The sequence below is a fragment of the Camellia sinensis genome, chromosome 9 (assembly GCF_055761805.1).
Source record: "Camellia sinensis isolate YWXY chromosome 9, ASM5576180v1, whole genome shotgun sequence".
NCBI classification, from domain to species: domain Eukaryota; kingdom Viridiplantae; phylum Streptophyta; class Magnoliopsida; order Ericales; family Theaceae; genus Camellia; species Camellia sinensis.
Window position 1 is genome coordinate 33,545,030 of NC_138969.1, and position 12,297 is coordinate 33,557,326.

The following is a 12,297-nucleotide window of genomic DNA, read 5'->3' on the forward strand; positions in this document are numbered from 1 at the left end:
CTTCACCACTGAAATCTTGAGGGATTTCAGTGGTGGAGATGGTGCCTTGAAGTCTCTAAAAGGAGAGGGCCATCCCCTCTCCTTGTTGTCCTTGAAAAGGGCATGTTTTGGCCTCAAAAGGGAGCCTATGTTTGAGTGTGTGTTGAACATGTATAGACTGTTTTTCATGCTTATATTTCCATAATATAACATGATTTTAAATTGGTTTTGGTACTCCATGCATGCTTAGCATAGTTGCCATGTAATGCCTTGTGATCCCTTAACATGTCTTAGGTTGTGTGCCTTTGTTTCTAGCATGTTTTAGGCTTACATTTGTGAAGATTTTGTGCTTATCTTGACATGTTTTAGGTCTGTCCATAAGTGTTTGGGTTGATTTTAGCATGCTTAGTATAGCCCCTTTGCATTCCGGCTTGTTGGCCTTAAGTATGTGCATGTATAGCATGACATCTTTGCATTGAATTGGTGATTTGGGGTCACCCTACATGTTATTTCAGTCCCATTTTCATGCTTGTGTGACTGCCTTGCATGCCTCTTTAATGCTTTGGAAGCATGTGTTGCATGCTCCATGTTTTGACCATTGTGCATGCCTTTGTTTTTGAGCCATTTGGATGCCATCTAAGTGATCCTTAGGCCTTGTTTTAACATACTAAAAACCTGTTTTTAGTTGTTTAATGCATGTCATGATTGTTGTGATAAGTGTGTTTCAAAGCTTCATGACTTGCCTCAAGTATTTGGACCATGCTTGCATACATTTGCTTATCTTGTTTAAACATGATTTGGCATCATTTTATAGCATAATTTTAGAGCTCATGTTGCATGCTAATTGTCCATGAAATCTCTTTTCAAGTGTGCTTGAATGTTGCTTGCTTAATGCTTGAGGTTTGGACCATAACATGTGTATGTGTGCATGTGTGTTTAGCCTCCATTTTTGGGCATTTTGGCCACTGTTTTAGGCCTATTTAGGGCTGCCTAATTCATGTTTAAGTCCATCCTCTATTTGGTTTGCATGCTTACCTTGCATGTTTGCTTGTATGCTTTACATAAGTACATTGCATTGTTCATGTTGCATAAATGATAACATGCTTAGGTTGCATTGCATCAACATGCATTCCTTGCCCCTTGATTTGGTGATAGGGATTAGGACTTTGGTTTGATTTGGTTTGCATGCATTTGAAATCAAAGTTGCATACTTGATCACTTGGGCCATCATGCATGGAAATGTATGATTGGTGGTCCGAGAATCGAGGCACATGCCCCTTTGAGTCATTACCATGATAAGGGACATGGTTGATGCATATATGCCTTGAATTGTGCTGTCATGCTTTGCCTTGTCCTCTGTTGCTGTCATTTGCAGATTCTGCAGGGACACTTTGCCGACCGGCAGTGTTAGGTGCCGACCGGCAATCCCTTCTCTGCCGACAGCTTCATTTTGTGCCGGTGACAACACCATGCTGCCGGTGGCAATTCCATTCAGCCGGTGGTGATCCCCATTGTCCAAGGAAGCAGTCCTGAGGTTTTGACAACCTCTAGAGGAGCAGAAGAAGGAAAACAGAGGCAGCCTATGCATGGCGGCGCATTTCCCGAGGCGATTTATCTGTTTTCCTAAATTAGTTAATTCGTTAATTAATTAATTAATTTGTAATATTAATTAGCTTGCGTAGTTAATTAATTTGTAATATTTATTTGGTCCCTCCGAGTGAAGGGAAATCTGTAATAAGTGTGTGTGAGTGGTGTGTATGTTTTCCAACCTCCACTTCTTTCTTCCCTTTTACTTACCTGCTTTGATGGTTAGTATTAGGGCACGTTTAATTTAGCATACCTTATGCTATGCATGCGTGCATCCATGCATTTGTATTACATGCATTAGGCTCGGTACATCACGCTATCTGCATTTGTATTTCAATTCCAAATTGAATACGTGCATCAATTGATTGCATTTCACATGCCATGTTTAGGATTAGCCGAGCCTATCTAATTGCATTTTTGCATGTGATGCATTAGCCATAATTGACATGAACTAGGACATGCATGTTTGCTAACCGGTTTATTGTTTTGGCACGGAGTACTATGTAAGTATTTTAATGCTTTAGCATATCGCATGCGTGTGAATGCTACCATAACAGTATATTTACCATGTGGCTAAGTGCTTATATGAGATAAACTGTTTTGAATGCCCGTGGGTGGAGGTTGGATTGTTTGAGTTGGAAAAACTCGTTGAAATCCGCATTTTAGCCTACTTGCGAGTAGCAAATCCAAAGCATTTTCCAAAACAAACGGATACGCAATGCTTATTTCCAAATTAGGCAATCTAGTCTATACTTGTTTGCTGCGCACACAACATAGTAATTCTAGGCTAATAAATGGAATAAAAACACGTAATGTCTTCAAAATCGGATATCATGGTTAGTAGAGGCCGGTCTTCGGACCGGGTGAAAGGGGGTGCTCATAGCTGACCTTCCCCGATCGTACCCAAGCTCCCGAGCCGAGACAACTCCGGCGATGACGGACATGTGGCCATCGGCACCAAGTCAGGGTTTCCTAAATTTCCCCATTAAAAAATATTTAGGTGGCGACTCTGTATCTGGCAAAGCAGTCCATGTTTGGCACTACTTTTTCAAAAATTTGTTTCTCAAAACGATTTGCCAGATTTGGACTCTTTGGTTCAGATTAAGAATCGCGACAACAAAAATCGCGAGTCCGAACTGTAGTAGCATAAGGCCCCTCACGCGGGCGCGTCTACACCGGGCTATATTGTTTCGTATGCTGAGAACGTCTTCAATGCCTTGCAAGAAGAGAAGGCCGAGGAAGCGGTAGAGACTGCACAGACCAAGCTCGATGAGGACGAAGACGCTGCTGTAACCAAGCATAAGAGAGCTACTACAACCGAGTAGGAGAGGGTAGCTCTTAGTGATGACTTTGTTGATGATTTGTCCCTTCTTGTATCACTTATCAATTTTTCTTCTTTTTTTTCTCTTTTGTTTTATGAATATTGTAATCGGGCTGTCTGCCCCTACTATGTACATGACTTCCCATCAATGAAAATTTTACTTTTTTGTCATCTTTGTTTCTCAAGTTTGATGCATGTTTGTTCTCTGCTATTAACCCAATCAGCCAAGCAAATTTAGCTGGGTAATAATTCCAAGGCTTGAACTCATCAACCAAATCTGCCAAGCTAAAATTAGCTCGACAATGGCCTGAAGAGTTAAACACCATCAACCCTTCCTGCCGATCAAAATCAACTCGGTATTAGCTTAAGATTTGAGCAAATCGAGCACATTGCCGAGCTAAAATCTACTTCGGCAAGGAATACAACTGTTAGGTAAACCACCATCTCTCCATCTTGTTGAGCTAAATCTGCTCCGGCGAGGAACACAACAGTTGGGCAAATCACCAACTTTCTGTCTTGCCAAGCTAAATCTACTTTGGAAAAGAACACAACAGTTAGGCAAATCTCCAACTTTCCGTCTTGCCAAGCTAAATCTGCTTTGGCAAAGAACACAAAAGTTGGGCAAATCATCAACTTTTCATCTTGCTGAGCTAAAATCCGCTTTGGCAAGGAACACAACAGTTGAGCAAATCACCAACTTTTAATCATGCCGAGCTAAAATCTGCTTCGGCAAGGAATTCAATAGTTGGGAAAATCACCTACTTTACATCTTGCCAAGCTGAAATTAGGTCGGCAAGGAGCTTCGAGTTGAACCAATCATCAACTCATTTTGTTGAGCAAAACTAGCTCTGCAACGTAGTCTATACATTAGAAGGGAATGAAAATAGAACTACAACTTGCATATGAAATGAACTGTGTTTTCATTACATTAACAAGTTTACAGCAAGGGTTGGAAATTTACATCATGAAATAAGAGGGGTTACATTGAGAGCAGGACTATAAGTAAAAAAAAACTTCAGATTCGCTACGTTTCACGGCCTAGGTATGGCTTGGCCATCTAGACATTCCAGGTGATATGCCTCTTGCCTGTCAAATCGGTTATCTTGTAAGGTCCTTCCTAGTTTGCTCCCAATTTTCCTTTGCCCAATATTAAGATGTTGCCCATTACTTTGCGCAAGATCCAATCCTCGATTTTGAACTGTCTTGGATGGATTGCTTTGTTGTACTTCCTGGACAGCTCTTGTTAGTATGCTACAATGTGGATTAGCACATTTTCCGTTTGTTCTTCTACGACATCCAGCTTCAGGGCAATAGCTTTTACATTCAAATCTGGCTCAAAGTTTTTACTCTGAATGGTAGGCATGTCGATTTTCAGCAAGATGACCGCCTCTATGATATATGCCAAGGTGAAAGGCGTCTCCCCTGTTGAATGTCTTGGTGTTGTTCGGTAAGCCTATAGAATATTAGGAAGTTCCTCGGTCCACTTTCCTTTCGCCTTCTCCAGCCTCTTCTTCAATCCATCCAGAATGGTCTTGTTTGACTCTTTCGCTTGGTCGTTCGATTGAGGGTAAGCCGGTGTTGAATTGTAAAATTTTATATTTAACTCCTTGCAAAATCCTCTGAATAATTTGCTATCAAATTGGGTGCTGTTGTCGGAGATTAGAGCCTTGGAGACTCCGAATCGTGCTACCACGTTTTGCCAAACAAATTTCTTTACATTTTTTTTTCTTAATGGTCACCAGAGGCTCAGCTTCTACCCATTTGGTGAAGTAGTCTGTCGCTGCAATAAAGAATTTACAGTTGCCAGGTGCGGTTGGGAGTAGTCCCACTATGTCCACCCTTCACATTGCGAATTGCCAAGGACTTGTAAGAGAGAGGAGTTCTCTGGCCAGTTAATGAATCTGGTGTGTAAATTTATGGCATTTTTCCCATTTTCTCACTTATTTTTGTGCGTCAGCTTACATATAAGGCCATTAATACCCTTGCGAAATAGCGCAATAAGCTAGAGATCTACCACCGATGTGACTTCCGCACATGCCTTCATAGATTTCAAAAAGAAAAGTTTCGACTTTGCTCTGATGGACACACTTCAAGTAAGGTCTTGTGAAGGACTTTTTGTATAAGACGCCAGAAGGAGAGAGCCAAAATCGCTCAAATTTAGCCTGAATTTTGTTTGCTTCTTTCTTGTTGGTCGACAAGATCTTGTCTTTTAGAAAGATTATGATAAGGTCCATCTAGAAGGGCCCTTGCTTGGTGCAGAGGATCTCTGCTACTTCTAGTTCTTCAATGCTGGGCCTTGGGAGGAATTCAATCAATAAAGGGCCAGGTGTCGATTTGTCGGCCATAGAAGCTTAATCAGCTAGCTTGTCTACCCGGTTGTTCTTTTTGTAGCCAATTTGTTCGACTCTGACTACTTGAAATTTTTTGATCTCTTCCCTTACAAGGGTTTGGTATTTGGCCATTCTGCCATCTTTGGCTTCATATTATCCAAATACATGATTGATGACAAGATGGGAGTCACTGTAAACCATTAACTCTGATGCTTTTAACCATAGTGCACTTTTTAGCTCGGTTAACAGCGCCTCATACTCGACCTCATTGTTCGATGCTGGAAACCCAAGTGTGATTGAATGTTCTATGGTCAAACCATCTAGCGAGATCAAAACTATGCCCAATTTGGCATCGTGTCTATTTAAAGCGCCATCGATGAAAAGTTTTCACATTTCTCTGATGAATCACTTCCAGCATTCTGAAGGTTCTTGCGATTTTTGAAGAATCAAACGGTCTTTGTCTTTGTTGTTCAGCTCGACAACCTGTGAGGCTATATCTTTGCTTGGTGGCTCAACTATTTCCACTTCGAACACACCGTTGATGGCTATGAATTGTATGGCATTCTCTCCTCTCCTCTCCTCTCCTCCAGCGATGTGTTATTGGTTCTTACAGGTTATTGTGTTACTCCCAAACTCAACAACGCATTACTAGGTCCTAGTCATTCTTTAGTTAGCGAATTGATGGTCTGGTGCGCAACTTCTATGACACCTTCCTCGTTTTGTTTAGCTGGTAGGCCTTGCAATTTTTGCAATGGCGTTCACCCTTAGCTCGGTTGGCTCGGTGGATAATGTTGATGAGACGGTAGGCTTCGCAACTTCTGCGACGCCCACTCCCCTTTGTCTGGCTACGTTAGATCCACTGGGCAAACTGGGTGAGTCCCTGGCGAGAACTCTACAACGAAGTTGGCCAATGCGTAGTCTTTAATGGCGGTTCTAGGTTGAAACTTGACGTCTAACTGTCCCAATTTGACTGCCCACTTTAGGATATGGCTAGAGAAATCTACTCTCTCAAATAAGGCTTTTAATAGGAACTCGATCAACATTATGATTGTGTGAGCGTGAAAGTAGTGCACCAATTTCCTGGAAGCCATCATTAGTGCGAAGGCGAGCTTTTCCAACGACAAATATCTCGATTTTGCTGAAAGTAGTGTTTTGCTCGCATAGAAGATTTGGAGGTGTTGTATGCCCTCTACTTTAACGAGCACCGTGCTAATGGCGTTCTAGGAGACAGCTAGATAGAGGAAAAGTTTTTCACCCGGTATTGGCATCACGAGAAGTGTAGCAGATGACTAGTCTTCAAGTCTGCCAATGCTCAGTCACATTCCTCATCCGATAAGAACTTCAACTTTAGAGCATGAAAGAAAGAGTGGCACTGATCTGATGACCGACTTATGAATCTATTAAGCGCAACTGCCATCTCGGCAAGATGTTGCACACCCTTCTCTGAATTTGGCTGCTTCAACTCCTGTATGACCTTGATTTGGGAGGGATCCGCCTTAATTCCTCGATTGGTCACCAAGAAGCCCAAAAATTTGTCTGATCTGACGCCAAAGGCGCATTTAGATGCATTGAGGTGAAACTGATGCTGCTTAAGGATCGCGAACATCTCAGCTAGATCTTTCAAGTGATCGACCTCATTCTTGCTCTTGACTACTATGTCGTCAATGTATGCTTTCATTATCCGGCTAAGTAGAGGGGTGAACATCTTAGTAATCATTCTCTGCAAGGTGGCCCTAGTGTTTTTCAGCCCAAAGGGCATGGCTTTATAGTAGAACAGCCACCTTGGAGTTATGAAAGAAGTGATCTCTCGGTCAAGCTCATACATGGCGATCTGGTGATAGCCGCAGTAAGCATCCAGGAAACTAAGCCTGTTATGCACGGCTATAAGGTCCACAGCTGGTCAATTCAAGGCAATTGGAAGCTATCTTTAGGGCAAGCTCTATTGACCGTCTTGTAGTCAATGCAGACCCGTCATTTTCTATTCTTTTTTGGCATAACTACCGTGTTTAAAACCCACCGAGGGTAATGCACCTCTTCAATTGTCTTTACTTCTAACAAATTCTTGACCTCTTCCTCCACCACCTCGGCATAGTGAAGTGTTGATCGCTGCGTCCTTTGTATGATCAGCTGGGCATCTGGAAAGACATTGAGTTGGTGGCAAATGAAGTTTGGATCGACGCCAGACATGTCGTTAGGTGTCCATGCAAACCCTTTAATGTTGGCCACCAAGAAGTTCACGATCTCTAATTGCTCTTAGGCAAACAAAAATGACCCAAGCAGAAAGAACTTGCCTAAATCATTCTCGTCGATTCTTACTTCCACCAGGTCTTCAGCAGCCTTATCTTCAGCTTTCTTGCTGACATTGTCCAGGACCTTCTGATCTTCTGAACCTTCGATCATTTGCACAAAGTCCTTGGCTGCATGGCTTTCATTTACGGCCACAAAACATTGTTTGGCCATGACTTGATCACCCTACACTTCATCGATCATCCTGGTGACAGAGGGGAACCTCATTACTTGGTGGTAGGTCAACGCTTGCTTGATGACAGAACCCGCTTTGGCCGGTACGATAATCTTCCCAACTGGCCATTCTAGTTACGAGTTGAAGTCAACCAGTGGCGAGGTTGCTGGGGCTAGGTCTTTGTCCTCTAGCTTTAGTTGCTTAAAGGCGTCATAGTACATTCTTTTGACCAAGCTATCTTGGTCGATCAAAATGTGTTTGATGTTGAAGTCTTTGACGCGCAGTGTGACGACTAATGCATCGTTGTGTGGGGTTTGGATTTGCTCCAAATATTTGCTAGAAAAAGTGATGACATCTGTGACTTCAGTCTTGCCCCTCTTCATAGCAGGCTCGACGGACATAATTTCCCTCATGTGTTTAGCCTTCTTGATCATCCCCCTAAGCTCGTATATCCATTCTGGTTCGATGATCCCATAGATCACGTTGATCACACCCTGGGAAGGAGAGTCCAAGGCTGCTAAGCTGTTAGGTTTAACTTGGCCTTGAAGCACGGCCTGAACGCCCCTGTCAATGTAACAGTCCAAGTACCCAGCTGACACTAATTCTTCCAGGTGCTGCTTCAAGGGCACATAATCTTCCGTACAGTGCCCTCGCTCGTCATGGTAGGTGCAACGATATTGTGAGTTAAAGCCTCTTTGGGCATCCCCAACTTAGCTGGCCACCGGATGTATGCCTCGTCATAGATCTCGCTAAGGATACGGTAGATTGGAATTTTGAAGACCGTGATGATGCCTGTCCAGGCATTTAACTTTCTCTTAGCGTCGTTTGCGACATTTCAGGGGTAGTTGGTCCAATCAAAGTTACGGTTCTTGTTATTGTGATTGTTTCTATGGCTCTGATCCCTTCCACAGCTGTCCGGACGGTTTTTTCCCGTCCGACTGTGTGAACTTTGCCCGCAATTCTCTTATTTGCTACTGCCAAATTTGCTTTCATGGTAGCAACAACCACGTCATCCTCAACTTGGATGTGTTCATTGATGCATTGCATGAGCAACTCCACAATTAAAGGTTGGTTCACGGTAAGCGAGTCTCTGAGTCTATGCCCGACTAGAAGACCGCGCTTGTATTGGGTGATCGCTAGGTTTGCCAGGCAATCAAGAATCTCATTGAATGTTTCCCAATACTTAGCGTTGTACACCTTTAATGAGTCGTCCGGTTCCATCTTGATTCCCAAAAGATGGTCAACTTCCTTTGGCGTTTTGGTGTTTGTCTTGAATCGGGTGACAAACGCCTGTGCCAACTGTTGCCACCTCTTGATACTCTCCTCCGGAAACCTCTCGAACCACTTTAGGCCTAATTCGCCTAAACTTGATTGGAAAATGAGGAAAATTAATGCATCGTTATGACTGTGGCCAACCATCACTTGTCGGAAGTGGCTTACGTACATGTACGGGTCGATTTTTTCGTTATAGAGCGTAAATTTTGGCTCATGGAAACTGGCGGGGAGTGGTGTGCTTTCTATCTCGAGGGCAAAAAGGGTGGCATTCAGCCTCGCCAAGTCTCTATCTTATGGTATGTGCGCAGCCAAATGCGGGGGTGGCATTATGACCTCCTCGCTAGCACGACCACTGTGGGCTAGCCGTTGTTATACCGGCACCCTCTGTGTCTCCCTCCGGCGCTTGCTCCTCCAATATGTCCCTCAAATCCCCCAATTGATCAGAATAGGAGTTTCTTGATGTCGTTAATGGACACGAGGGCCTGTAGATACTATCTCGAGTGCGAGACACCTTCACCGGTGTGACGGAGTCGTCAGTTCTGAACCTTCTGGTGATGGAAAGTGAGGGCGTCAACCTCCTACCACGACTGTCTAAATGGTGGGACTAGGCACACTCACTATGGTTTCCCCCACTCTAGCATCACATTTTCCCTTCAATTGGAGCTTCATAGCCTCCATCTTTGTCGCCATCTTTCTGATGATGGCGTCTTGGTCTTTCAGCTTGCTCTCCAGGTGCTGAGTATGTGATCCACTTCGTCAACGGTGTCCGTTTGGGCTCAGTGAGCGCCCAAAACTCTCTGCACATTTGTCTCACATGTCTCTAGAGGGTCCTCGCATAGAGGTCTCCAAACCAATCATCGTCAGAACAGCAAGCAAGTTGTCTCGCCGTCGGACTGATTCTGGCATAATGCCATTGATAACGAACTTCGGAACGTCGTCGTTCGCCGTGGAAAATGATCAGACAAGCTTGTAGGTCAAGGTTTTTTTTTATGTTCAAGCTTTCCACAAACATCGCCAATTGTATGAGGAACAAATATTCTACACTTTCGTACTCCTTATGTCCAAGCTTTACGTTTCTCCGAGCAACGTCATCAAACCTGAAAGCACAACGACAATGAGCTACCCAATGGGTGTGTTGTCGGAAAAACCCTCCGACAATCAAGTTAGCACTCATAGAGAGAGAAGTGGATAAAAGAAAAGATAACTTTGTGTGAAAAGATTGCAGACTTGTTGCATGGATGCGTTGCAGGATTTATATAGTTTGTGTGCGCACTACCCTGCTCATCCTCTCCTGGGTATGTCGATGTACTATCATCTCTTCGTCTTAAACGTGTGTACACGATAATACTGCCAAACAGTATCGACAAAACAGCCAAACGGTATTGCCTTGTACGAACAGTGGGCTCCCTTCTCTAATCTACAATCGGGCCACAGGGAGGTCCCCGCCGATACCCGTAACCAAGTGTTCAGCAGCCTACTTCACAAACAATTCCTACCGACTGGCCTAACCCCGAAGTACCCAGCCAATCACCTACAGCTTAGTCAAGTAAGTCGAAACCGTCCAGTCCAGCCTTGCTCCGCACTGAGCCAAGGCTGGCACGATCAGTCTGCTTGCAGTTGGGTCGCCGATCTCAATCATTCCTCCATCTGGCTAAGATCGAAAGATGCCCCTCAGTCCGGTTGAGAGCAACACCTATTCCACTAGCCTCAGCCTTGGACCGATCTAACTAACTTCCTCAGCCCAACGCTAGGTGTCTCTCCCAAGGCAATGGCCTAAGTCCATAATAGCTCAGCCCACTTATACGGTGTAAATCCCCCTCTTAACCACTATTTCCACACAAAAAAAAAAAACTATTTCCAAAAGCTTTGTAATTGTTAAAATGCTCCATCGTACTGCAAGTAGCATGCACTATTTATAGTATTGAATCTGAAAAGCAGTTTTGTCATTGGGAATGGCTCCAGGCCTTTAGCTACCAATGAAAAACTAAACAAAAATAATAGCTCCAATGGACTCGTATCCAATTTCATCTTCTTGGGTTACAAACGAGTACAAAACTTTGTTCACTTGAGTAATTTGGGGATGTCTGAGGGGTCCCGTGTTAAGACTTGAACTGAAGCTCTTCTTCATACTCACAAAATCAAAAAATAAAATAACACAGAAAGATAAAATAGAAAAATGAATAGACTGAAATTATAGAAGGCCTCTTACTTTCATCAGCGGGAATGCGTCTAGTTTGTGCTTCAATTCCACATGCTCCAAAGCATATTAGTATGAACAATACAAGCATAAAAGTGCATATAGCTTTCGGATATTCACTAACTGTTACCATCTCTTGTTATATATTTGAGTTCTTTAGCATATGGGAAAAGCTATACTCAATATATACGATAATATATATAACCCACATGAGAACGCAATCATGCAGAATAGTGAACACGTATCTATTCTGTATCCTTAGTTATAAAAGGTGTGGCCTTGATTGGATAGATGTAATTTTGGACCACTGATTTCACATGCATTTGTCGAGTTCCTGAGGTGACTTGTTGGTTTCCTTGGTTAAATAAGGTGGGGGTCTTTTGGGCCGTTGATTTTGAATACATTTGCCAATCCCTTTCTTTTTGATCATATTGTGCAAAGCCATTCTATTATTGCTGCTCCTTAAGCTTTTCGGTGCAGCATAGGACGTGGAATACTCTTCCAAATTAAAATTGTAAGCAAGACTCCGCAATCTTTATATTTTGTGAACTAGCAGATCAATTATTTTGTCTCCTTAGTTTCACAGCAACCCATCATTCCTGTTTACCATGACTAGCCAATTATTGCAATCACATTCCACATGAAGCATATTAAATCTTTCTCGTAGGTTTCTTGAATGAGAATTTAGACATATTTTTACCTCTAATATTGCAAAAAGAAAAATGCTTTGACAGAAAAAAAGTTAAATTAGAATAACATGTTAATAGGATTTTTAAAACCAGTCTAGACATTGATTTGTCATGAATAACTTGGGTTAAGTTATACAACACAGGCTGTAATTTTACGCTCACACACATGATTTTGTTAATATTCAAGTAAGGAAACACAATTGATGTCATAGTCATCAATTGTCATCATTGTCATCATCATCAAATAAAAAATATAATAACTATCAATTGCATTGAAGTTGCTCTACTAAGAATTGTTAGGTTTTATTTCTTGGCAATCCTGTTTGACAAAACTCCTTTGAGTTGTAATTTTATTCGCTCTTTTTTATTTCAGTAAGGCTATGAGTTTATTAGATGTGAATCCAACCCGAATTGTGCCGTTCAGAGAAGTTTGTGATGTTAATGCTTTCAAGATTGCC

At 42.6% G+C, this 12,297-nt stretch overlaps 1 protein-coding gene across 21 annotated transcripts in view; it reads right to left on the bottom strand.

Annotated features, from left to right (window-relative positions):
- The window catches only part of LOC114281963 (putative LRR receptor-like serine/threonine-protein kinase At1g07650), a 40,531-nt gene extending 29,182 nt beyond the window's left edge, over positions 1-11,349 (bottom strand). For 6 of the 21 annotated variants that reach the window (XM_082886519.1, XM_082886515.1, XM_082886516.1 and 3 more), the window contains exon 1: positions 11,163-11,342. In XM_082886519.1, coding sequence (XP_082742645.1) covers positions 11,163-11,283 — 121 coding nt within the window. In that variant the 5' untranslated portion in view covers positions 11,284-11,342. Of the gene's footprint in view, positions 1-11,162 lie in introns of all 21 variants that reach the window. The other 15 variants (XM_082886531.1, XM_082886530.1, XM_082886529.1 and 12 more) reach the window with 8 other exon arrangements.
- Between the last annotated feature and the right edge of the window lie 948 nt (positions 11,350-12,297).